Here is a 27,469-nt window from a genome sequence, read left to right on the forward strand (position 1 = left end):
ATGATCTTTTGTGCATCCCAACAAGTCCCCACAGCTGAGCCCACTGAAAAAAAAAAATTTCATTCAATGCTAGAGAATTGGGAGTGAGTACAAAAGTTCATTTATTAGCTTCTTCCTAAGCTTTGAACTGTATCATGGTTGTCATCAGCATTATGGAGTTTGCTTGGTTGTCAGTGGGCTCAGCTGTGGGGACTTGTTGGGATGCACAAAAGATCATATTGACAAAAGTGGGATGTACTGGTTCCCAGCATCCCCACAGAGAAAAAGGGGAAAGCTGACCCAGGCAAGACAGAACCATCCATAGCTTGGATCAGAAAATTTAACTATGAAAATTGTGCCTTGACACCCCTTATTTCATGTAGCCTAAAAAGAAGTTTTACCACCAGAGTAAAAGATCAGCCCACAGGTCACCTATTTCCCCTAGTGTAGCTAACTAATACATGAAACATTTTGATCAGATTGCTACGACAGACTTCTATGCAACCTGACCTGTGATACCAAACATGGATGATATTTTTGTCAAACAGCGATAATCCAGTATCATCATTATCATCTGCAGTCACTCGAGACGAGAATGACTGTACTCTGTTGGTTCGTCTACTTGTGAGTCTTCAGATGGCTTTAGAGGCCGAACCATGATCCACATACTTTGGTGTGGTATGTGGTGGTGTTTGCTGGTATTTAAGCCTTATTCTCTCTCTCTCCTTATGTTGCTTTGTCTCTGCACCATGGCAGAGTTCAGTTTCATGATGAGTAGCTCTTTCGTGCACGGATTTCTTACAGATGCACCAGTCTTGTGCAATGTACTAGTGCAGGATCTGTTTGGGGAGACGTGTGCTGGTCATGTTAGCTCCCACTTTTATGGTGGGCTGGGTAGATGGTTGGTTTGGTGGACATTGATGTAAGACCTGGGTCTTCTGATGTTTAAGACTAAGCCCGGGGCACTGAATGCCTTGGCAAAGGTGGTCCTCTGTGGAGTGGGCTGCAATTGCATTGTCATGAGGTGTTGCTGACTTTACTCTTAGACTTAAACCTATTAAGGTTTAAGAGCCTTCCATCACTTGTGTACAGAATTGGGATCCCATGTGGTATTACATTAGTCATTTAGCAGACGCTTTTATCCAAAGCGACTTACAATAAGTGTATTCAACATCGGTTTTCAAGAGAACTACTAGTCACCAGAAGTCATAAGTGCATCTCCCTTCTTCAAACAAGCATCTAAGAGCATAAACCAGAGCCAACGTACAGTGCAGAAACAAACAAATGCAATAAGTGCCACAAACTAATAAGAAAACAATAACTGCAATAAGCTAGTATGAATACAATAGATGCTAAGTGGAAGGCTCAGGGTAGGCCTTTTTGAAGAGGTGAGTTTTCAGCCTGCGCCGAAAGATGGGGCAGCGACTCTGCTGTCCTGACGTCAGTGGGGAGTTCATTCCACCACTGTGGGGCCAGGACAGAAAACAGCCGCGATCAGCCGCAGGGACCTCTGAGCGACGGGGCAACCAATCGCCCCGAGGCAGCAGAGCGGAGTGGTCGGGCGGGGGTGTAGGGCTTGACCATGGCCTGGAGATAGGAAGGAGCTGTTCCTTTCACTGCCCTGTAGGCTAGCACCAGAGTCTTAAACTGGATGCAAGCTCTTACAGGTAGCCAGTGTAGAGAACGGATAAGGCAAGTTGTGTGGGAGAACTTGGGGCGATTGAACACCAGGCGAGCTGCAGCTTTCTGGACAAGCTCCAGAGGTCTGATGGCCGGGGCTCCGGCAAGTAGTGAGTTGCAGTAGTCCAGGCGGGAGATGGCAAGAGCCTGGATGAGCACCTGTGCCGTCATCAGTGAGGAAGGGGTGAATCGTCCTGATGTTGTAGAGCATGAATCTGCAGGAGCATGTAACCGATACAATGTTTGCTGAGAACGACAATTGGTCGTCCAGGTTCCTCGCAGTAAAAGTTGGCCTCACCACGGTATCGTCAATGGTGATGGACAGGTCTCTGTGCGGGCAACCCTTCCCCGGGAGGAACAGTAGCTTGGTTTTGTCCAGGTTGAGCTTGAGGTGGTGTGTCGTCATCCACTTCAAGATGTCAGCCAAGCACGCAGCGATGCATGCCTCCACTTGAGTGTCCCCGGGGGGAAATGACAAGACCAGCTGGGTGTCATCGGCATAACAATGGTAAGAGAAGTCATGCGAGCGAATAACAGAACCCAGAGATGTTGTGTAGAGCGAGAAGAGAAGGGGGCCCAGGACTGAGCCTTGTGGAACCCCCGTAGTTGGCGTGCGTGGTTCTGACACGGCCCTCCTCCACATCACCTGGTAGGATCGACCTGACGGGTAGGACGCAAACGGGGAGAGTGCAGAGCCTGAGACGCCCATCCCCTCGAGGGTGGAGAGGATCTGGAGGTTCAGTGTCAAATGCTGCAGACAGGTCCAGGAGAATCAGGACAGAGGAGAGGGAGTTAGCTCTCGCTGCGTGAAGCGACTCCGTCACCGCAAGGAGGGCTGTCTCAGTCGAGTGACCGACTTTGAACCCAGACTGGTGGGGGTCCAAGAGGTTGTTTCGGTGGAGATAGGAAGACAGTTGAGTAAAGAGCGCGTTCAAGTGTTTTGGAAAGAGGGTAGAAGAGAAAGTGGTCTGAAGTTCTTGACATCAGAGGGGTCAAGTGATGGTTTTTTCAGAAGGGGGGGGTGACTCTGGCAGTCTTGAAAGCTGTGGGAAAGCTTTGCCAATAAGGTAGAGTATGGCAGAAATGAAGATGGCAAACGGGGTGGGTGCGATGGTGTATCCGTATTTGACCCCTGTTTCCATAGTGAAAAGCTCAGAACCACTATTACTGAGCACTGTGATTGACATGCTGTTAATTAGAGGCCTCAATATTTTGGTGTACTGTATGGTAGCCGTACCTTGATCTGCTCCACAGAGCCTGGCAGTCTATGACCATGTACAAAGGCTGTTTTTGTTGGCAGCCTTTTTCCTGGAGTTAGCGGGCTTTGAGTATCATGTCTGACTTGTTGTCTTTTAGCAGCTCCTGCCCATCCTTTGAGCACGGGGTTTAAACTGCAGAGGATTGGACCATAGAAAGCCTTGGTAGCGCTGAAAAAGCCTCTGGTGTCACCCGAGTTGTCCAGTGTCTGTATTTTCAGAGCTTTTTCTGTCCGCCTAGAGTTCTTAAACTCCCTTGTCTTGCTTTGGAGTGAGCAACTATTTTGGCCTCACAGGTTATATCATTCTGCCAGGTACAAAAGGCTTTCCTTTTCTTGGAGATGAGTTGTTCTATCTGTCATTCTCATTAAACCAGGCCTGGTGTTCTTGACATGTACTCAATGGTGGTATTGAGCAGGCTCCATTACTACTTGATGTCATCAGGATATTCCGATTGGAGGCTTTCCCCAAGAGAGGCCTGAAGTCCCCGCTGAGTGCCAGTTTCAACCAGGCTTCTGCCGAAAAAAGGTGTTTGTGATGGTATGGTCGTACTTACCAAATTTAAGATTTGAGTATGAGATCTCCAGTGGAGTTGATGTTCCTGATGCCTTTCTTTCCTACAGTGCCCTTCCAGTTGGTGATCCCTGTAATGATTACAAGTATTTGCGCACTGGAACCCAAAAGCACGACACGGAGACAGTTACAAGTATAGTTCGATTTACTTATGTTCAGGCAGGGTCAAAACAGGGAGATCGGTCAATCGGGCAAACAAATCCAAAAAGGGGCAGGCAGAGAATCCAAGGTTGAAAACAGGCAGATCAGATATTGGAATGAGGATAATGCTGAAGAGCTTGGCAGTAACACACAAGACAGTCTGGCAGGGATCAAGTGCAAGTGAACGAACCTAAATAGTGAGGGACTAATGAGCGAATGGACTGCAGGTGAGATGGGCGTGGAAGACCAGTTGAGGAATGAGTGACGGTAGGTTGTGAGCGGCAGGACCTGAAACGACAGGAGAGTTAAATAAACAAGCAGGCAGGATGAAAACGATCTAAGATGAAGTAGAATTTGTGACAATCCCAGCCGACCCTGGCGTTGAACTCTCCTCGGAGAATAATATTGTCCTCCCTAGGGATCCCTGACAGAGTGCAGTTTAAGCAGGCATAGGTCTCTGTAACTTTCTCTTTACTCATCCATATCACCGGGGTTGTAAACGTCAGTCAATGCTTAAAATTTGGTCCTGACTTCCCTGTTAACCCTGGACAAAGATACTACAAGTAATAGCTGTGGATGCGGGGAGTGGCTCGTAGAGAATGCCTATATACAGATTTGAATGTAAATACAGAGGACACAGCGTTAATTTGCACTGTACACTTTACCTTCATACTACTTCTACCACCTGTTTTACCTAAACACAGCGCAATTTACATTTATATTTTCGGCTTCCCTTTCCCCCCAGTCATGTGTACAGTATGTACACTAGGGTCTTTCTGGTGTATATCTATACTGTATATAAATTATAAATGTGTGGTTTTATTAATGATTTTTCATTCAGTGAGTGTTTTTCACAGATAATATAATGTGTTCAGAATGATAAAGAAATGTGTATTATTATATACATTTCAATATATAGTTATATTACAGCTTGTTCTTTTGTTTAAAATATTGTTTGTCCTTATCTCTTCACACATTTACCCCGATAGGGCCCCATTGCATGTGTATGCCACTATATGGCATGAATGTGGCACCACAAGTTAAAAATAAGAGTTTGAAAAACAAATATTTTTGCTCACGTGATTACAACCGAGCCATCATCTCATGACTGCTGAACCAACATCATTTGCTGATCTAGACTGTGAAATACTGTTGAAAAGCTAGTAGGTGGATATTAAGGTATATATGGTACATGTTGTTTTCTTCTCTACATGTTTCCACTGGCAGTAGGGTGTAGTCATGGTGAAGACATCAACACTTTGACCAAGTCTCAATAAAAACATTCATAGCCTCACAAGGTTCACATTTATTGCAGGACTTCAACCCTGACATCACACAGGCTGTGATGTAAAGTCATATCTTATCACTATGTAATGTAAGGTTGTTCTTTTGACAACTTCTGAGAAGCGAGTAAGTGAGTATCTTAATGTGTTTAATCCTGTTATTTGCTTTCTTGGTCAATTTGCTGCCTCATCTGCTTGTACGCATGTTTACTGTTTGTCTTCTGATCCAGAGAAGAAAAATCAAATGGAGGTGCTGATTGGCCTGTCAGCACTGATGGGGTTTCTGGTGCTTGTTTTCATCATTACCACATCCTTCAACATGTGGAAAAGGACCCGGGATAATACATTTGAATATTTATCTAAAATATCGAGGAAGAAAAAGGAAAAAATTAAGTAATTTTTAGTATTTCCATTAATTTAAGTGTGTACTGTAGGCAATGAAGGAAACATTCTCTGAGTTAATGTGTCGAAATAATGGAGAATTCCACATCCCAGAGCTGCTTCATAACCAAATGTTGCCTAGTTGTAAGTTAAATCCCTTTATGTAGAACAATCTGGCAAACTCACACCAGCAGATCATTTTTCCTTTGCGTTTGCTGTAGCTCAAGCTGATTTTGACACCTACAAGGAATTCTGTATGTATTATACATTACTGTGCAATACATGTAACTTACTGAGTGATGTTGTTAAATGTGAACATTTACTTGGTAAACTGAAAGACATTTTTAGCATTGGTAGTGTCTAGCAGCTTCAATTAGAGTATAAAAAGTATGAGTTTTATGGCAGCTTGAAGTGGTAATGCACTGTATAGTGTTAATAAAAGATACTTAATGGGACATTTGGTAGATTCATTCTCTTCAACCCTCTTCCTGTATCCTTGTCCAATGGTTGGAGATCAATATATAACAAGTTACATCCTGCCCTCCATCTTAAGACGACTGTTAAGCACACGCCTTCTGCCGAGGTTGATATCCATATACAAGGACTTTTTTTTTTTTTTTTTTTTTTTTTTTTTTTTTCCTCAAAGTGGTCCAGGGACCCCATGGGGTCAGTGATACTCTGCCAGGGAAGAGTTTTCATATTAATATAAATAAAATTGTTATAAGATAACATTTATAACACTTGGAATCTGCAAATGTTTAATATGTCTATCTTTCAAAAACGCTTATCTTGTGTTAAGTGTTTTACAAGTGTAAAAAATTGGCTACGTCAAATTGTTCGAAGGGACATATTGTATTGGTCCTTGGTTGAAAAAAATAGATATTATGTTCTAGGGTATCAAGTGATGGGTGTACTGTAAATAAGTACAATAATTCTGTAATTGGTGAAAACAAGTAACATGCAGTACACATTATGGTCCATTAGTATTTTTGGTTTCTCATGTGTGCACAGGGTCCAAAATTAGCACCCACCACTCGCCAAATGCAACTATATACGTTGGTGATTAGAAATTAGGTTAGACTTGGTGGGTTGTTGAATAATAGGCCACTACAAACTCGAATCACTACAAATAAGTTGATGGACCACGTTTTGATTTGTATTGACTCTGCATACTGGTGGCGGCATGCGACGTCTGAACGCCAATAAATGCGTAGTTCTTTGATTGACCGATGCATCAACAGACACCTCTGTTTAAAAGGAAAAGATGGTGTATGTCAGAACCTGTGTGGCAGGGAGATTGGAGACTTCATTTGTTAGGATAGCTTAGGTATGATTTGTTTGATGCAAGACGACAAACAAGTGTCAATTAAATGTCATACTGATAACAAATGAGAAAAGAAGTGATAGTGAAGAGCAGTAAAGTTAGTTATGTCATCAGAGAGGAATCAACGATGAAGGTGACCAAGGGCAACATTTTCAACTTCCCCAAGTGTTAGCTTTAAAATAGCTTCATCAAGTGTGTTACGTCCTCAAGTGTTAGCTTTAAAATAGCTTCATCAGGGGCGTTACTTCAAGTGTTAGCTTTAAAATAGCTTCATCAGGGGCGTTAGCTTTAAAATAGCTTCAAGTGTGTTACTTCATCAAGTGTTAGCTTTAAAATAGCTTCAAGTGTGTTACTTCCTCAAGTGTTAGCTTGATCTGGTCTGTAACCCATTTTTACATTACATTATTACATTACAGTCATTTAGCAGACGCTTTTATCCAAAGCGACTTACAATTCACAGTCTATCACATTTCTACACCGTAGGCACAGCTACGGGAGCAATTTTGGGGTTAAGTGTCTTGCTCAAGGACACATCGACATGCGACTAGCGGAGCCGGAGTTCGAACCGCCGACCCTCTGATTGAAAGACGGCCCTGCTATCCACTTGGCCACAATCGCCCACATTTCATTATAGCATTGGGATTACTGGAATAATTTTGGACCATATACATACAAAGTGCCAGCTGTGCGTAAATGATGCATATTGGAGAGGCCAGAGTGTGTGCCAAAACAAAGCCTCATCCACTCTTCTCCAAAAAGATCTTATACCACTCGAGGGACAACATTGTGACTTATTATTCATAGATTAATGGCTGATTGAATTACTTCACCAAATACAGGGCCGAAACATGGTGTAAACAAGGAAACAAGTGTATGCATGTCTTTTGTCTTCAATTTTTGTCAGCATTTCTGTTATTAAAAAGATATTCCTATTATTGTATGCCGAAACCAGATCCGAATGTCAAAAAAATAGGTATTTGGTTTTTCCTAAAACACACTCATTGTATAAAAATTATGAATTAATTGATGACAAAATGAAAATAACAATATAGAAAAAGAAAAAAGTATCAATGCAAATATCCACTTTTAATATCATACATCAAGGTTGGTTTAAATGTGTGCAACATGGTTCAGTTTTAAATTAGTCCAACTCATTTAATCATAGTGAGTCATTCTGTGACTTAAAGGGCCTTGAGTGTAAATAAATGTAAGTCACTTATAACTCCCTGTCACCATTACACAAGGCACATTGTGATTACATGATCAGATTACCAATGTATGTGGTGAACCAGGGTCTGTTTTTGGAGCAGAAGATACCACATATGCTTGTTAATGTTGGTGTAAGTGTCTGTTTTCTGTCCCAACTGCTAAATGAACAATGGGACTTGAAGGGCCTGGAGGAGACAAGAACTGGAGCGCATGGGACAAACATTTGGTAAATATCAAATCAACTAGTACCAGTAGTTATTTTAGAAATAGTTTAAGTTGTAGTAGTCGACTATAGTATTTTGTAAAAAAAAAATGGCATAAAATGTCATAGTAGTATGCCATGAAAATATGTCAAAATCTAAGTATGGTATGACAAACAATCATATAGTGTCATAGTGTTTCATGAAAATATAAAAATTTTATAGTATGCCATAGAAACCTAGTGACGTAGTTATAACGGTATAAGGTAAAAAAGTTACTCAAGTGTCATAATGTAGGAGCGTGGAAACAAACAATGAGGCGAGTATTCCCTTTGGCTGCACCATGTGGCCGTTTATTTCCATCCATACACACGACACACATTCACTTCCTGCCACCCTTTAACCCCCCGTCACCAGGGTTACGCCCCTTTCCTTAAAGGGGCCCCGTGAATTCGGTCTTTCCTATCCCCGACATGCGCCCCCCCAGAATTCACCAACTCCAGAGGTTAGTCCCAAAACTATTAATGTCTTGGGGCCCGAATCAACCGACCAGCCCGACTCCGTGTCTCTGGGGTGGGAGGCAGGACCACCGTTGAAGGAACCCTCCGGGTCCTGTCGTGTCGTGGTGGGAGGGCCCGAGGCCGCCCCCGCCGTGGGGGCTCAGCCAACCTTACCGTTTGGTCCAGGTCCAGATGTGCTGGTTTAAGGCGGTCTACCGACACGTATTCCAGCCTGCCGCCCATGTCGACCTTGCAGGTTTTGTCTCCGGTCTCCAGCACCCAAAACGGCCCGACGTAGGGGAGTTGAAAGGGTCCACGGTGGCCGTCCTGGCGAACGAAAACATACTCCGCTGACCTGAGGCTGGACGGAACGTATGACTGTGGAAGGCCGTGCTGCGACGTGGGCACCGGTTTGAACAGCCTGGCTTTTTCTAGGAGCGTTTCCCGCTGCTGGGTAGCAGACCAAGGGTCTGTGACTTTGGGGATAAACTCCCCCGGGACCCGCAGTGGCTGTCCATAAACCAGCTCAGCCGATGAAGCCTGCAGATCGTCTTTGGGGGCTGTCCTAAGCCCCAACATGACCCAGGGAAGTCTGTCCACCCAATTGCTGTCTTTGAGGCTGGCCCGGAGAGCAGCTTTCGTCGACCGGTGGAATCGCTCGCATAACCCATTAGCCTGCGGGTGGTAGGCGGTAGTGCGATGGAGCTTCACCCCTAGGCTTCCTGCAACTGCATCCCACAGCTCTGAGTAAACTGCGGGCCTCAGTCTGAGGAAACGTCAGCTGGGGCTCCGAACCTGGCACCCAAGCCTGAATAAACGCCCGAGCCACCTCATCCGCTGTTGTTGATGACAATGGGACAGCTTCTGGCCAACGAGTGGTTCGGTCTTGTGAGGAGATGTCTGAAACCACGGGATGGGGGCAAAGGTCATACCAAGTCCACATTCACATGATCGAACCTCCTTTCTGGAACCGAGAGCTTTGCTAAAGGGGTCTTTATGTGACGGTGCACCTTGGAGCGCTGGCACACGACACAAGTCCCGGCCTACCTCCGTATATCCTTTTTCAGCCCATGCCAGACGAACTTAGCTGCCACCAACTTCTGAAACGCCCTCTTGCCAGGGTGTGACAGTCCATGAATAGCATTGAAAACCTGTTGTCTCCATTCGTCGGGAACAACCGGCCGTGGCTGGCCTGTGGAGACGTCACACAGGAGCGTATCGCCAGTTTGGACCTCCTCCAACCGCAGTCCCGTAACTGAAGTCCTCAACTCCTGGACGCCCGGGTCTGAAACCTGATCCCAGCCATCTTGTTATAGTCCAATCCTAACTGGACAGCCCCGGTGACAGCCCTGGAGAGACAGTCTGCGACCAGGTTTTCCTTGCCCGCTACATGCTGTAGATCCGTGGTAAACTCTGATATGAAGGAGAGCTGGCGCTGCTGGCGTGCTGACCATGGTTCGGCGCCCTTACTCATGGCAAACGTCAGTGGCTTGTGATCCACAAACGCCGTGAACAGTCGAGCCTCCAGCAAGGACCGAAAATGCCAAATGGCCAGAAAGAGGCCGAGGAGCTCCCGATCGAAAGTGCTGTACTTCCGCTCATTAGGCCGCAACTGTCGACTGAAGAAAGCAAGCGGTTGCCACGCCCCTTTCACCCACTGCTCGTGCACCGCGCCCACTGCGTAGTCCGAAGCGTCCGTGGTGATGGCAATTTGAGCCTTAGGTGACGGGTGTGCCAGTATTGTCGCGTTTGCCAGAGCTTTTTTAGCGTCAACAAAGGCAAGTTCCCTCTCTTCGGTCCAGTCCACAGCCTGTTTGATGGCCTTGCCGTTCAGGGCTTCGTACAGGGGCCGCATCACTTGCGCTGCTCGAGGAATAAAGCGATGGTAAAAGTTCACCATGCCTAAAAACTCCTGCAGGGCCGTCACTGTGAGTGGGCGTGTAAAGTTAGCCACTGCCTCCACCTTTGACGGAAGGGGAACCGCCCCATCCTTTGTGATGCGGTGTCCCAGAAAGTCAATGGTGGTCAACCCAAACTGGCACTTAGCCGGGTTGATGATCAACTCGTGCTGGCTGAGTCGCTCAAACAGAGTCCGGAGGTGAGACATATGCTCCGCCCTTGACGAACTGGCCACCAGGATGTCATCCAGGTAGACGAACAGGAATGGCAGGTCCCTCAGCACCGTGTCCATTAGACGCTGGAATGTCTGCGCTGCATTTTTTTAGGCCAAACGGCATCCTCAAGAACTCAAACAGGCCGAATGGAGTGATCAGCGCAGTCTTGGGAATGTCCAGCGGGTGAACGGGCACTTGATGGTAACCTTGTACCAGGTCCACTTTCGAAAACACCATGCTATCCGACAAGTGGGCAGAAAAGTCTTGAATATGTGGAACCGGATAGCGGTCCGGGATCGTTGCATCGTTGAGCCGGCAATAATCTCCACACGGGCGCCACCCGCCCCCAGGCTTCGGGACCATGTGCAGGGGTGAAGCCCACGGACTGTAGGAGCGGCGAATGATGCCGCTGCAAGCATGCTAGTCAACCTGGTAGAGCCCGCTCCACTTAGTGTACATGGGTAAGAACAAAAAGTCAGTGTTTATCAGGCGGTGGCCCTTGACGTCCACCAATAGTCCATATGCGCATAGGAAATCCGCGCCAAGCAGGGATTTGTTACTGCCAAAATGGCAATTTTGGCAGTAACAAAGTCCCAGCTGAAACGCTGCCCCATAAAACACAGCTCCAGTCACCGTGTCCCAAAAGTGCGTATGGGGGTACCGTTCACGGCTTCCAGGGGGGGGGCCCTGCCCGTTTGTCAGCATGTCCACCCGCGATGCAGGCACAACGCTCCTCTGCGCCCCCGTGTCACAGAGAAAGCGCCGCCCGGAAACGTCGTCCCGGATGAACAGCAGCCTGCCTTCCCAACCGATGCTCATGGCAGTCACTGAGCGCCGGCCCTGGCATTTCCCGTCGCGCCGAAACTGCATGGTGAATGGCACCTTGTAGCCCGCGGCCCAAACCTTGCGTGGTAATAGCACAGGCCGGTAGCTCCCCGCCGTTGGCTCGCTGCTGCTGCTGCGGCGACGACTGTTGTCTCCCCCGGCCACGTCGTGGCTTGGGTCGGCCTCAACGCGGCTGTGTAGCTTTGTTGGCCAGACAGAAAGAAGTTATCGGCCTCTTCGGCCAACTCCCGACAATAGGTAATCGTGGTGTTGGCACCTGCAGCGGGAGCTGCTGCAGAAAAAGTTCCGTAAACAGAAACTCCGGCTCGTGTTTTCCTAGCAGAGCTAACATTTTGTCCATTAGCTCCGACGGCTTGCTGTCGCCGAGGCCGTTCAGAGAAAGCAACCGGCGAGCCCGCTCAGAGTCCGAAAGCCCGAAAATGTTCAACAGCCGGCCTTTCAAGGAATCGTACTTGTCCCTCTCTGGAGGATTTTCAAGGATGCTTACCACTCTGCCTGCTGTCGAACTGCCGAGAGCCGCCACGACATAATAATATCTTGTCGCTTCCGCTGTAATGTCTCTGAGGGCGAACTGTGCCTCAGTTTGAGCAAACCACACCGCTGCTTGCGTCTCCCAAAACTCCGGTAGTTTGAGCGAAACTGCGTGCGTCATCATCTTCTCTTCTGGAAACGTCCAAGAGAGTCAGGGTCATCAATGTAGGAGCGTGGAAACAAACAATGAGGCGAGTATTCCCTTTGGCTGCACCATGTGGCCGTTTATTTCCATCCATACACACATGACACACATTCACTTCCTGCCACCCTTTAAACCCCCCTGTCACCAGGGTTACGCCCCTTTCCTTAAAGGGGCCCGTGAATTCGGTCTTTCCTATCCCCTACAATAGTGTAAAATATATCATTAAAAGATTCATAAAATGGTATGTCACTAAAAACGTCATAGTAAAGTGTGTAATAATAAATAATATAGTATGCTATAAAATGTATATAGTAAAGTATGTCATGAAAAATGTCACAGTAAATTATGCCATAGAAATGTCATAAATATAATATAGTATGTTATAAAAATTTCATTGTGTAGTTTTATAAACATGTTATAGTAAAAAATATCATTACAAATCTCATAGAACATGCAATAAAAATGTTTATATAGTATTAATTATATAGTATGTCATTAAAAAAATGTCACAGTATAGTATGTTATAGAAACAGAAAAAATATCATAAAAAAATAAAATACCATAATAATGTTGTAAAAATGTCATAGTATGCTATGCCATGAAAAAGGTGTATATGTAGTATATCATAACAAAATTGTTTATAGCATGCAATAAAAAGGATGTCAAGAATTAATTTAAAGAATCATAAAAAGTCAGCATAGTATGCATTCAAATTGTTAAAAATAATCATATATGTCATAAAATTGTATGTAATATTACATGAAAATGTAGGATATCAAAAAAAGTAATCGTATAGTACGTCATAAATAGTAAAAATATATATATATCAAAGCTTATTATGTCATGAAATTGCAAAATGCCATAGTATAATAAGGCATTTAAAGAGCGGAGAATGTCGGCTCGGGACACCCTCAAACACCAGCAGACAAACACCGCCATCTTGTGGTTGCACCAGTGTAGTGCAGTTTAAGCGAAACAATGGCAGCGCAGCACGGAAGGAAATTAACACGGTCCTTTTAAACTGGACAAGTTAAACAAGCGGCAAAAGGGAACTGGTAAGTGGTCACTGGTTGAAGAGTTTTAACGTTTTCACTCTGCTTTGTATGTTTCTCTGCAACGACCGCCCACAGGGAGAACGTTACTCCGCTGTTTTACGACCGAGATGTGTCAAAGATGAACTCGTTTGTGTTCAAACGTCAGGAAGGATAGGCTACTGTGCGTAGCAGCGATACCGAATATCACGACTAATAGTATTCTGGTTTGCATAAACGGAAACATTTTGGCCTCTGAGGGTGCAGTTTTGCATTCTGGCGCAGTCTGTTTTGATGCCGCGACTGCGAACAAAATGGAGTATAAAGTCGTTGTTAAGTTGTCTGTTGTTTGGTGTGGACCCGCGCAGGGATCAGACTGCGTGTGATTAGGAACTATTTTTGGCGATAAAGCGGTAGGTATAACGATAAGCCTTACGTCAGTCCCAAAATGTAACGTTAACGTCATTGTTTAGGCTGTGTGCACAATGAAAGCAGGCTGTTCTGTTATGTGAAACGCCCCCCACCTGCCGCCACTAGTAAAAACATGTAACGTTCTGCAGAATATCCGACGGAGGGCCAGGTAACACAACATGACCGACTCTGGAGATGCAGCATGTGTTCCCGGCAGCGGCACCGGGCTGAGTTTCACAGCGGGCCGAGGACTCCCAGGCCGGGTCAGGAGTCTCTCCTCTCCCGCTCAACCTGGAAGACTGACGTCGCTCAGAACCAGGGACCTAACACTAGGGGGAGTCTTCAAAAAAACGAAGGTATTGAACGTCACACCAAAGGGATGAAACAGGAGAGGCATTTCCGTGTGTTCTGTTACAGCATTGGTAGCCTGGACTTCACGTGACACACATCTTCTACCTCCTCATGCTGACACTTTAGGACCATGCAATGCATACCCCCAGAACACATACGTGATGTAATGATTATATTAAAGCACACAATCCAATACAAGGCCTTTACATACAAGGAATAAAACAAGGAATTCAATTCAATCAATTAAGATGAAAATAAAGTTTAATTTGATTGTGTTTATGTAATAGTGCCTACAGTTTTAAAGAGTCTATTAGACCCCCAGCAGACTGATCCACTGTTCAAGGCAGTTAAAGCCATCTTTTTTACTCTGACAAAGATATAGAAATGTTGAAACGTTCTCTGTTTGCACAACTAAAGGCTCCAAATCAATCCGTGTTCTGCTGGAAGATGCTGCACAGAGAACCCTGTTTCAAGGCCATAACAGTTCAGTTCTGTCATACTGGAAAAAAGGAGAATGTGACGCTGTTTACAGCATGATGGAACACATTTCCTCCTTTCAAAAGGAGGTCAGGGGTCAACTTCAGTTAGAAACTCATCTGATTTAGTAGCTGCTTTAATGCAGGTGTTCATAGGAGGGTCACAATTAGAAAAGGTAAGTCACAGTCCTGTAATATTGAAACAGATTGAATCTGGCAGCTAGAAAAGGATTTATAACATGTTAAATGCACCATGTATTTGCATCACCTTTGTTTTGAATCCCATTTAAGAAATATGTGGTATTAACAATATTTAATATTTCTTCTCTGTTCTATTTTTTCCCCCAAAGAAAACCTTTGAGCCAAACGTCCACGCTGTGAGGAAAAGCAAAGATGAGTGCGTGTCCATCAGTGAGATCATTCCAGTCCTCTGTTTAGCCATGAAAGTTTGAAGCATTGCACATTTCCTGCAGTAGGTACCTAGTGTGTGACGATTATAAACATTGTGTCCGATTCTTCCCAAGGTTAAAGGAGGAGATCCACTCGGCTCCAAAAAAGGAGAGAAGACAGAGGGAGGAGAGGAGGAGAGAGAACAGAGGGAGGAGGAGAGAGAGGCCTCAGACGATCCAGTCTCACTCCATCTTTGAGCAGGGCCCTGCCGACACCGTACGCAAAACAGGTGCACAGCTTCTGCTGCTTCTTTCTTTTCCTTTTCTAATATCCTTTGAGCATGCACACCAGAGGTCCGTCACAGAAGCATTACAGGTGCACTTCCTCCCGTGTCTCTGTTCAGGCTGGCGTGGTGCTACAGACCTGCAGGACTCCACCACCTCCCCCGTGTGCAAACTTGTGAAGAAAGAGAGGAAGGACTCGGAGGAGGAGGATGATGAGATACTCAATAAACTACAGAGGGATGATGTGAGTACGTCCTGCTAGCTGCTAGATCTTAAAGTATAAATTCACAACTTTTCAAGTCTGTCTTAAAATACTAGTCCAGTGAACATTGTTCTTGCCCTAACCCTCTGAGGTTTGTTTGAGGCTTCAGCAGTCTGAGTTTCTCAAATCAAGTAGGAATCTTCCACAGTCTGTACAGAATATGCTCTTTGTGTTACGACTCATTTTCCTATAGATACGTAAAGCTTCAAAAGAAGAGGATCAATGAGCAAGAAAAAAAGACACGAATCAATGATCAGTCCACTGTAGGAAAGAGCTGACCAATCAGATGCGACTATATCAGTTCTTAATCAGGGACACCCCTGCTGGATATACATATACATATCTGATATACTGACTTGTCTGATATACTGACTTGTCTGATATGCTGACTTGTCTGATATGCTGACTTGTCTGATATGCTGACTTGTCTGATATACTGACAGAACGAACTTAAAAAAGTGTGAACCTGTCCTTTAAAGCTGCATTTATTTTCTTGGCCACTTGGGGGCAGCACAACAAGCTGAAAACACAACATGTTACCTGTTGTTTATTTATTCATGCAGCAGACACAGAGCAACATTAGCATTTATTGTGTTCACCTGATGATTGTGAGCCCAGTATTCTCTCCTTGTAGCTGTGGTTTGTTTTCCACCGACTCCTGAGAAGAATATCTGTCTCTGAGTGACCCCTTTCACATTAGAGGTCATCATTTGATCCATTGTTAATATCAGAATATTGACTTTAACATCATGTCATGCACTAAAGCAGGGATCCCAGACTACCTGTCTCCTCAGTATTTTATTCCAAAGTAATTGTTTCTTATTTCACATTAATAACATGGACATGAACCTTCAGGAGTTGCACCTGCAACTGACACGATAAAGTCTTTTCCTCAACCTGGAGGACAGAGGAGAAGTTGACGGTTGTTTTTTATGGAGTTCAATCCGGCTGTTTCCTGTCTCATGTGTTTGCCAGGAATACAGTCTCAGCTCAACGTTTAGCTGCACACCATTAGTTTGTAATGACAGACCCTAACGTTTCATCATCCACCATAATAACTAATGTTATATGTTGCACCCACAGTTCATAGATGACCCGGGTCTGAGGAACGATGTCAGGCTGAAGCCCATCCAGCTGCCTCTGTGTCACACACTGACCGCCAGCACAGCATGTGAGAACACCACCTCAGTCTACTGCCTCACCTCTCACGCTGTCACACTGCCTGTCAACAGGGAGCTCATTTCACTCAGGACGGACACTCGTGTCAACGTTTCTAACCATTTGTGCTGAAGTGTTTGTGGTTGTGATGTTAGCAGGTCCAGAGAACCCCCCTCCGTTCAGACCCTCGGGCCACAGCAGAACAGAGCGGCCCAAACCAGAGCAGCCGTCCGTGGTAGAGCTGCTGCAGGACCTCAGCCTGTCTGGCAGAGAGGAGCTCTTCTTCATGCAGCTACCTGACAGTATGCCGGGCAGAGAGTCTGCGCAGAAGGTCGACCCCTCTTTGGGATCTTCAGCGGAGAAAGCTGCCAGTAAGGAAGGCAAGCCTGAAGACAAGAGGCCTGCACATCTACAAGCACACGTGAGCTGCCTCGGCAACATGTCTGCTTTCGATCATGTGTGGTTGCATCTATTTCATATTTAGCACATAACATCGACTCATGCCGCTGCATTCAGGGACGCCCCCTTTTGTTGTTTGTGTTATTACCGACCCTCTTGGCAAACATGTTCTGGTTTTAAACATTTGCTGCTGATCTATTGGCAGAAATGGAATATAATATATGTATTATAACTATGCTTCCATCAGTGTATACCTGCTGAAACTAAGAATCCTTGTGTTGTTGTTAGTTTAGAATGAGCGCTTCATATCTACATAGAGAGTCCACAGTGTTGCACCTCCATGTTTCTACGGTGGCCCAGAACAGACAAACACTGTCTCTAGAGAGAGACTTTCATCTCTGGTTTAGTTTGTCACATTGAAGGCCGTTGTAGTTGCAGTACTGCTCTGATCGTAGTGTTCTACCTCTTGTTACCTGCTTGTAGAGGGAGGAGTGAGCAGAGACACTCTCAATGCCACCAAATCCTACACCCTGGTAATACAATGGAGGATGGAGATATGTTTTTGGTACTTGACACTAAACTGCATTGTGTGGCTGGATTCCCAGCTATACTCCCTTCACTACACACCTCGTGGAACTAACCAGCTAAACTAACCTAGCCATTCACCTCATTACTGCACCGCCTATCAGCTGCTGGTACGAGCCAGTTAGTAACAAGTTGAGTATCTCTGCCTGTCCTCAGGAGGCTGCGGCGAAGGAGGGCTGTCCTGTGCTCTCACAACTCCCAGAGGGGTTTCTGGGTAAACTGCAGATCAGGAAGTCAGGAAAGGTGGAGCTGAAGCTGGGTCACATCGTCATGGACGTCTCTGAAGGAGCGGCATTCTCCTTCCTGCAGGTGCTGCGAGAGTGTGTGTGTTCTTGGAAAGATCTCGTATGAGATTTTTTTATTGACAGTCCTGTTATCAGACACACAAGAAAAAAATCAACCTGTCTCCAAGAACATATCTTCCCAGTACTGTTGAAATTTGTAAATGATTTCAGTTAAATCATTATTGTTAAAATAATTAGTACACAGGTAGATTTTTCCTTTTATTTTGTAGGAGGACATATAAGTGAGCCTTTTAAGCCTTTATTGTGAAGAGACTGCAGTGAGCTGCTGACTCTGAATACATCACAGCATGTTTCATTAGGATTAACATTTAATCAATAAATATTTTGGTGTGAAAATGCAGTCTGTCTTTTGTTTATTTCTCTTCCATACTGAACACTTAACTGTTGCATCATCAGTCATCATCAGTAGTAAAACAGCTGCTAATACAGAGGCCATCTCTCCTCTCCTGTCTGCAGCAACTGGTGTCGGTGCGTCTGTCTGACGGTCGGACCGGAGACATGATGGTGTTGGGAAACGTCCACCACAAGCTGGTCTTGTCTCCTGACTTCCAGGCTCTACTGAGACAAGCTGCAGCGCAGCAGCAAGGACCCTGATCCCCTCTCACCCCGCAGAGCTCAAAGACTCTTTGTAGGATTCCTGATCTGATGTTTTGTTACCACGCCAACAGATCACTGTGGAGGAAAGGACCGATGGTCCTCTTTAAGGCAGCTATGTACGTTACCCTCAGTAACCTGTTTTATCGTGTTTATGCTTTGATTTCTCTGATGACCGAACACCAGCGAGAGACCCCCCAGCTCCACACCAGTGAGTGGACGTCCTGGGACAGATCAAGGAGGACGATCACATCGACAGCCGACGCCCTCTTTGAACAGAGACAAAGGCCGAAATTCCAGACTTCCGTACAACAAAACCACTGAGGAGTGCATTTGTGACTTACAGAGGCTTTGATAACTCAACTGTCGTACGTGTTAGTGTATCAGTCTGACAGCGAGCTAGCTGTGCTCCTCTATTAATTCCCAGAGACCCGCCTCTCAGCATGTGTGTCATGTTATTTGTTCAATAGACCAAAATGGTGCAAAGTAAATGTACAGTCGTGGACTGATCAACCCGTAGCTGCACTGATGGCACCATCCTGATGTTGGCTCTACCAGGTACCAGGGTTTGGTCACCACGTGGTAGAACAGCGTTCTATTTCGGTCACGGAGGAACCGTCAGAACACAAAGCAAAGCTCTGATTAAAAAACGACTGTGTAATGAAGAGTGCTGTTGCTATTCTAAGCTGGATTTTATATTATGTTTCTGTTGTCCCTTGTCTGTTTTTAACATGCTTTATTTTATATTTTTGTAACCTTGTAACGGTGTTCTATCTTGGCCAGTTCTCCCTCAAAGAGGTTGTAATCTCAAAGAGTGTCTGGTTTAATACAAATTAAAAACAACAACTGATGTACTGCTGGGATTTGTAACCCTTTTGCATTTAGCCAACTTAGATATGGCATCTTCAGTATTACTATTAGATGTTTGTCAGCCTGCATTTTGTTACCTCAACATCATTTCATTTCTCACTTCACCTTGTGAGCTTCTAAACGGTAGATGGACTGTACTTGTATATCTCTTTTCTAGTCTTCTGACCACTCAAAGTGCTGTAACGCTACATGTCGTCATTCACCCATTCACACTGATGACAGGCGCTACCATGCAAGGTGCCACCTGCCCATCAGGACTCTCTGATCCCTCATACCCATTCATGGACCACAGGAACAGCCTGCGGGAGTAATTTGGGGTTAAGTGTCCTGCCAGGGACACATCGACATGGACTAGTGGAGCTGGGATTTGAACCGTCGATCCTGTGATTGAAGGACGACCCTGAACAGCAGCTGTATTTCCAGATGTTGTTGACCTCCAGTGGCTGAAGTTGGCACAGTAAAACATTGATAGATAAGTCTTTATATTAACTACATATCTGATTCCAAACTTCCATCTATTGCTGAAATCTTTTCATTATAGTTTCTGGAAGTCCTTTCAGGTCATCCATTTTTTTTTTTAAACGTCGGTCCAGCTTTGCCGTGGAAGTACATAAGAACCATCTCAGTGACCTCTCAATGGAATCAGATGCAAGACTGTTGATTTGCTGGACTGCTGGTACAGTCGGTCATGTCTGTTCATGGCTCCAGATCCGATCTCCATGCTAGAGGGGACCGTGTCTCTGGAATCACCTACTCGCCATCCTCTCACCCTCAACCACCTCTAGAACTCATTTCTATTTCATTTGTGTGTCTTCTATACTGATATCTCATTATGTTTATATGCTGTACATTGTAATCTTACATCTGTTTTACTGTATCTTATGTGTACAGCACTTTCAAGCATTGTTCTTTAAAGACGTATTCTTACCAGACAGTAAAGGTACTACAGGTGTGCTCAGTGCATGCTGTTGTCACTGACTGTTAATAATGCTGCAACAGAAACTTTCTCCCAGAAGAGGTGAGTGAAGCAAGACTTTCTTTTACTCTTGTGGTATGATATAAATGAATGACGGGATTACCAAAGAGAACAAAAATTGTAACATTTTACTGAAGTCCCAGTATTTAGCATTAATAAGCAGTAAACTAACTTTTACTAAAAGCTTTATAACTTACTATAATGTAGCATAAGCAGATTTAATGAGTCCTAGTGTCTCAATGTACAGTATTTGTCAACAACTATAACTTCTGTAAAAACATTTTTCTATATTGTCAATCATGTACACAAACACATTAACACTGTTTTTGCTTACGACTACATTAGTGCGTTATAAATCAGTTGTTACATGTTTATGCACTGCTTATAAATGATAAAAAGGGGAGTTAGTAAATGACTTCTAAGTCTTTATTCTTTAGTATCTGAAGTGGTGCAGATAATCATTCAAAATTAGCGTTTATTGAACTTCAGCAGAATCATAGCAGTAAAAAGTGGGACATGGAGCCTCTAGAGAATGTGCCGTCTGTGCGTTCTTCTTAAACTTGTGGCTTTTGTGTGTATTTTTAAGTCATCATAAAAGGTCCTTTTGTAGAAAGGTGTATGTACATCTTTATTCAGTAAATACACAGTACAAAGAAAACACGCTGTAGTAAACGCTGGTAGCTCTACATACATTCTACAAGCAAAAGCATCTGTCAATACTGAGAGTACGATCTTCATAATCATCCCAAACACGAAGAGCAGAACGATCGGGGACTTTAGGACCATGAACCGAGCAGAAAGGAAGGTGTGCCAGAGAATGAGTTGGATGAAGGGGCGGATCTATTATCGACCAGAACAGCTTTAACGGAACAAGAAAACATCTCGTATAAAGCTCGACTGGAACGATAAAACTAAATTTGTTTAAAAAAAACAAAATGTCAGTCAGTAATGTTACTTATGCCATAAATGACACAAAGCAGTGTTTCACAGTGTGAGGTTGTGCTGCAGGAACAGCAGCTATGAGACAAATAATTCAGTCAGGTTGCATTGATGAGAGTCTGTAAACACGTGCACGGGGACATGCACTCTGCTCAGCTTAAGGCTGCTGTCATTCTAGTTTTAATATCGTCAACAAATCCTGTGAAAATATGAAAAACAAATAAAAAGTATTCATTGGCCTGTCGGTAGTTTCTGACTTCCCTGCTCTGTGGTACTCGACGTGATAGAGCTCCATTGTTGTTCAGACCTACTTAAACACATGAACACGCTGGTTTATCACTAGAGCACCAGATGTAGAAAGAATCACCAACAAATGAACTATTTCCTCCTGTTTACTAAAAACTACAATGACCAGCTGGCTTAGGAACTTACTGAGCCTGTGGGGGGCTTCTAAAGATGCGTGCCTTCAGTAGAAGCACTGGGCCTGGGAGACACGCACCAACATCGTTGGTTTAGGACTTTTCATGGATTTGTTGACAAGGCAAACTAAGAATAACACCAGACTTCTTTTTGACATTGATACTCTTTATGAAATACCAAAAATAGAAAATGTGTGGATGTTTTTGAGACTGCAACAGTAACCTTTATACTCCTCGGGTACCTTGTGGTTACACTCGGGGCTATGAAACCTTGCAAATTGTATGGTATAAACATCTGAAATCATTACATTTCCTCAGGTTCCTCTGGAACTATCCCGCACTAGATCATCATTTGGACGCCTTGTAACGGTCCTGGTGTCGGGGCTTATCTGATGTAGTTCTTACTGAACAGATGTGATGATTTATTGTGAATTCATCTTCATCTGTCTGAATGCTGTAAAAGGGTTTTTCCTGCTGAACCTAGGAAGCTTCATGACAACTGGGAACTTTGTGGATTTTACATTAGAGGAAAACAACCAAGCAGAGCACCGCCCTGGGTCATCACAACTTCTGTTTCAGTTGTCATGAAAGCTCTTCTTTCCCTTTAGACTCTAGTAGATGAACACGTCTTATGTCTTCTTAGTAGTCCTGGCAGTTTTCACAGAGCTACTCTTTGCTGTCTTCCTGCTTGTTTTGGACTTCCCTGTGGCAGTGGCCTTCTTTACTGCTTTAGCTTTAGCCTTATTTGGCCCCGTCTTGGCCGCCAAACGTTTTGCAGCAGGTTTTTTCTTGGTGGACAGGGTCTGCTCTCGGATCAGGTCTTCTCGTCCGATCTCCATCATGTGGTCCTCCCACGACTTCATCTCATTCTTATAGCGAATTTTGTCGTCCTCTGCCAGCTGCATGTAGACCTGCCGTGTGGAACAAACAGAGGAGATCTGGACACTGTACAACACTGGATGTCTTGTTTCACATGTGGTGGGCTTATACCTAGAACAATAAAGACGTGTAATGATTGTTTGGCCAACCTGTTTCTGATGACCGAACAGATTCTTCCAGTCCTCCAACAGTGACTTCATCTTTGCCTGAATCAACCACATTGGCAGAAACATATCAACGACTGTTGTGCTCAGCAATGGTCCTTTTTTTTTGCAATACAAGCACATAATCATATGTATTCCAGCCGGGGACCTTTGCTGCATGTCCTAGTGTTCTGTCTCCATCAACTATCCAATAAAGGGAGCTGCTAGAGCAGGTTCCTAAAAACTACCGTCAGACAAATACTCATAACAATAAAATCAAACCTCTATGTAAATTGGCAGCCATGATGCATTGATACAGTGAAGAGAATATTACTTTTACATGAAGTAATATTTGACTCTCTTTTAAGTTGATTTCAGTAGAAACAAGTGTTTTTCTCCCCGTAGAGAAAGGTCACTTTAGAATGTCCATGTGTAAAACATTCTGAACAAGAGAAAGTCGGTGAAAACAACAGATTCTGTTCATTTCAGTACAAACTGTAATGCCAGACCAGTCCATGCATCAACATTACTCCCCCTGAATATCTCGTTAAATGTCATGTGATGGAGCTGTGGTTACCGACCTGTGTGGTGGTTCCTCTGGCTTCCACAAAGTGCTCCGACATGAAGATGTTGAAAGGAGAGCGAGGACGCTTGGGCTTCCCCAGGTTGGTCAACTCCTGGATCACACACACGTGCATATGTATTGTTGAACAACAGTAGATGGAATATGGTTTAGTACTCAGATTGTCAGCAAACTCAAACTTCTAGATAGTTTGAATAGCAAGTCTAAGATGTGTTTCTAAGAGCACATAAATGAAAAACAGTCTGCAAGCTCTAGACAACCTCGTCCTTTCCCTGTTCCACATCTACCGTCTCTCTTACCCTCTTTTTGCGGATGGCCTTCCTTTTGGCCATCCTCTGCCTCTTCTCCAGGGCTTGTTGCTGGACCTGTGCTGGGGTCAGCTGGGCCTGGTAGTGCTGGAGGTCCACCTTAAACTGCTCCCTGGCCTGAAGAGAGGCTTCCTGAAAAGGCTACAAGGGTGACAGAGACCAACCAGAACTTTGGTCACAACAACAGACTGACAAAACCCCATATGTGGAGAGACTGTATGAAAACAGAAGATAAATGAGAGATGATTTACCACTTGCAGCCATTGCCTTACTACAATGTCTGCACAGATAAAAACTTGAATAAAAGGAATTCAGTAAATTGTGTTTAACACGTAAAGTAAAATGTACCTGTTTCTGTTCTGGGCTCATGGTTCTCCACTGCTGGGCGATTCTCCTGATGATATCCACTGATTTGATTTCTGAGGGCAACAATTGAAAGATGTTTATTAACAATAGAACTGAAGCATTTGAGTCCTTGAACTCTCAAACTGATCTAGCTCAGCCATGTGCTCTGAAATGACATTTCAATGATTATAATAAGCTTCTTCCACACGGATATCAGAGATGTGCATTAAGCTCTCTGTTGGCAGGCAGCACGGACTCGAGTCATGAAACACACATCCATGTGTGAGTGGTGCCCCATCCCTCACAAGCAATGGTGGCAGGGAGTTCTGGCTTGGCTCGTCTCCATGACATGACTCGGTTTATTTAAAGGCATTCATTTTTAAGGATACCGTTATTCTACAGTATCATTTGTATTATTATTTGTTATTGAATAAAAATACCTACCCACTGAACAAATACTCGAATGTGTGTGTCCAGCCTAGCTTATAGTACTACGAGCTGTTGTGTCAGCGCGGCTTGTTCATGAAATCAATAAGTTAAGCTGCCATCGAAACGTGTTGCAGATATACCTGGGTTGTGTCTGGTTATGACCGGCTGCTGTTGCAGAACATATCTCAGGTAACCATTCAGAGGTCTCTTTGGGGGCCCACTGGCCTGAGAGGTCAGACATCTCACTGGGTTGACGTATGCAGCTGGAAGGACACTGGTACACCTACAGCATGCAGGCACACACACATATATATAAATATGACATAATGTGGAGACAATCCTGGCATCCATTATTTCTAATGGAGAGAACTTTACACAAAACTTAATTCAAGAATCTGGTAACTTAGTGGTGCTTTAATGGTACCAACTCAAGAGTAACACAACACACTACCGTGAACATTTCTACGGCAGAAACGATTGGGCAATTCTTCTATCAGTTGTTTGACAAAAAAAAACTATTAATATAAACTATTTTGATAATGTTCGTTTTTTTCCAAGGAAAAATAATGAAGAAAACAAACTCTAGTTCTAGCTTTTACTGTTACTTGACATTTCAAAGACTACATAATCAATAACACAAAGATATAATCGTCAGATTAAGTGAAAATGTAAATACATTTTAGTTGCAGCTCTAACCATCACTTTTTGCTCATTCATTCATTTAGCATATATCTAACAGACCTTCTGTTTTATTCACGTTAAGTATTGCTTAGTAGTGGACCATCGGTATGTTATGGCTTCAACTTATACCCCAGCATAAAAAAGAAAGAAAGCACTAAAACTGCTGCACCTGATAAAGAAAGGCCTTTTTACAGCTCCAACCTCTACACGTGCATTCCTTTCAGTGTGATGAATCCATTTTGAACCTATAGATATCATCACCCTAAAAGCTCCTCAAACCCAAAGCCCTACCACCATAATAAAAGGGAATTGTTATTTAAATTAACACGTCAAAACGTGTCTGGTTGTTCAACAATACGAGGATAACCGAACCTAGTTGTCTGAGGGTCATAGAGTAGCGTTATTTCGCACGTCCTATATTTAACGCTAACATTAACCTATCCTAATATTAACGTTAGCACATGCTAGGATACCCTTTCCAACCATTTCCGTTTAAGTGAAATCTCATTTCTAATGATAAAAAACGTGCTTACAGTAGGCTATGCGAATTGCAAAGAGGGCAAGCTAATGCTAGCTTGCTAACACAAGTTCACCTAACGTTAGCTAACACAGTGAAGTAACTTAAGGTTAGCTACCTTGCCAGGGTGCTTGTGCTGGAGAAAACACTGAAGGACTTAGCCAACCAGCTAACGCTTGCTGTCACAAGGCTGAACGGAGCCATGTCGGTAGTAATAAACGTTAAAGGACGTTAAACAGAAGAATGCAAGACACACGTATCGTCCCACAAAACCAGTGTGTTATATATTCAAGCATTAGATGTATTTAACAGAAGATGAGCCTCGTCTTCCCCTCCTCCTTGTTGACATGTATGGGCTGCAAAAGGCGCCTTTCGTGTCCCCCGGTGGATTGTGGGAAAAGGTCAAATCACCCAGATGGGCGTGGTTTAGCAGGATGTAGCGCGGATGTTACAAACACAGCTTTTTGTTGTTGGACGTCATGTAGTCCATCTAAATCTCAATACATTTTAGCACTATTTTGTTCAAGTTTTACTGTGCATCCACCCAACAAATCGCTTTAAAAAATATATTTTATATTAAATCTTCTCATTTTGTGTGGTAAGTTGTATATCCCTAAATGTAAAGGAAACACTTGCAGACCATATTCACCAGTCAACCATTAGGAATTTGGTCCTCTATAATACCTGTACTTACCACCACATGAACACTCTCTTTGTCCACAACGAATTGAGACGTTGTGACAATAGAGCAGATACATTCTTTCTTGTTAACTCTGTGGGCAACACGGTGCCATTGTCATGTGTTTGCTGTTGGCTATATTGTTTCCATACATTTCTGTCTGCTTGAGCTTTATTATTGTTACAAAACACAACTCTGTAGTTTAACACTTGCAAAACATCATCCTGTCTCATAATAGCCACTTTATACAGTGAGGACGGGTATCCGCTCAATTGTCTGTAATACGGTATATAATTTAAAGGAGACATATGCTCATCTTTAGGTTCATATTTGTGTTTCAGGGTTTCTTCTCGAACATGTTTACATGCTTTAGAGTTCAAAAATCACTTCCAAGAGTGTCTGTCTGGATATACCTGTATTCTCTATCAGTCTGTAACGCTCTGTTATCGTGCCTGTCTCTCTGAGCCCACCTCCAGGAGAAACACACTCTGCTCTGATAGGTCTTGTGCATCTGCAGACTCACTAGCTGCTTTCCAAATTGCATACTTTTTCTTTTTACTTATAGAGCAGCTGCCCTTACAAAGTCTGAAGCATTGTATGCAGAATGTGTTCAGTTGGGACATTCTACTTTCTCATAAAATAGCATCTTGAACTTTGACCCTCTTTCTTATATCTGCTGCACAGAGGACATTGCCTCATCTCTAATCGATTTTTAACAAATCAGAGACAACATATCCTCCAGAATCTGACATCATTTAAAGTCGACAGGTGACTTGTTGACAACATACTTTGTGCCGGTGTTTTAAGAGCGGAGCAAGCGAGTCAAAGAAAAACTTTAAGTGTTGTACCTTGAGCATAAAGCAAACTTAGACCTTCTTTATAATCAAAAAAGACATAAATGTCTCACTTTCTACAATATGCAACCTTTAATCTGGGAACTCTGATAAGTCTTTGAATACAACCAGGTATGAGATTATTGTTATTATATGGATTAACCCACTGACAATTCACTGAACTGGAAAAACCCCAGGTTTGCTTTGTGTCAGATGTGGTCATTTGATTTAACACAAATTACACAGTAGAGAATATGCACCATGTAAGCAATAATAATAATAGTACTAAGCAGTTATTTTGACACAGGGTCCATCTACAAGACATGGCTTCAAGATGTAATTACCTTAAGGCCCTTTATATTTCTGTTTTTATTGTGCATATAAAACTAATACAAACATGTTCCACACGGGGCCCTCAGTGGCCCTTAGAGGCAGTTGCCCTCTTTGCCTGGTTTTGTTC

General features: G+C 43.9%; 2 protein-coding genes and 1 pseudogene across 7 annotated transcripts; 2 read left to right on the forward strand and 1 right to left on the reverse strand.

The window, feature by feature from the left end:
- LOC116397961 (ectonucleotide pyrophosphatase/phosphodiesterase family member 7-like) overlaps positions 1-6,317 on the forward strand; it is a 13,424-nt pseudogene extending 7,107 nt beyond the window's left edge.
- A 6,773-nt stretch (positions 6,318-13,090) lies between these two features.
- LOC116397969 (DNA-directed RNA polymerase III subunit RPC4) lies at positions 13,091-20,907 on the forward strand. Of its 6 annotated transcripts, none has more exons than XM_031873916.1 (9): positions 13,093-13,217; positions 13,754-13,960; positions 14,782-14,828; positions 14,956-15,110; positions 15,225-15,349; positions 16,451-16,538; positions 16,684-16,946; positions 17,666-17,818; positions 18,271-20,899. In XM_031873916.1, exons 2-9 carry the CDS (start codon positions 13,784-13,786, stop codon positions 18,406-18,408), a joined length of 1,146 nt encoding a protein of 381 aa, XP_031729776.1. In that variant the 5' UTR covers positions 13,093-13,217; positions 13,754-13,783; the 3' UTR covers positions 18,409-20,899. The 6 variants fall into 6 exon arrangements, 5 of the variants coding, with proteins under 5 accessions (XP_031729774.1, XP_031729773.1, XP_031729777.1 ...); XM_031873915.1 differs by having other exon boundaries at positions 13,095-13,217; positions 16,681-16,946; XR_004213733.1 differs by lacking the exon at positions 18,271-20,899 and adding an exon at positions 17,408-17,489 and having other exon boundaries at positions 13,091-13,217; positions 14,956-15,349; positions 16,681-16,946; positions 17,666-17,753.
- tfam (transcription factor A, mitochondrial) lies at positions 20,862-25,910 on the reverse strand. The gene is made up of 7 exons (XM_031873918.1): positions 25,616-25,910; positions 24,440-24,582; positions 23,874-23,944; positions 23,517-23,666; positions 23,216-23,311; positions 22,641-22,697; positions 20,862-22,523 (listed from the first exon to the last, which is right to left on the reverse strand). The coding sequence occupies exons 1-7, from the start codon at positions 25,699-25,701 to the stop codon at positions 22,242-22,244; spliced, it is 885 nt and encodes a 294-aa protein (XP_031729778.1). The 5' UTR covers positions 25,702-25,910; the 3' UTR covers positions 20,862-22,241.
- Positions 25,911-27,469: the final 1,559 nt, after the last annotated feature.

The sequence above is a fragment of the Anarrhichthys ocellatus genome, unplaced genomic scaffold (assembly GCF_004355925.1).
Source record: "Anarrhichthys ocellatus isolate YVR2014 unplaced genomic scaffold, GSC_Weel_1.0 scaffold76, whole genome shotgun sequence".
Taxonomy (NCBI): Eukaryota; Metazoa; Chordata; class Actinopteri; order Perciformes; family Anarhichadidae; genus Anarrhichthys; species Anarrhichthys ocellatus.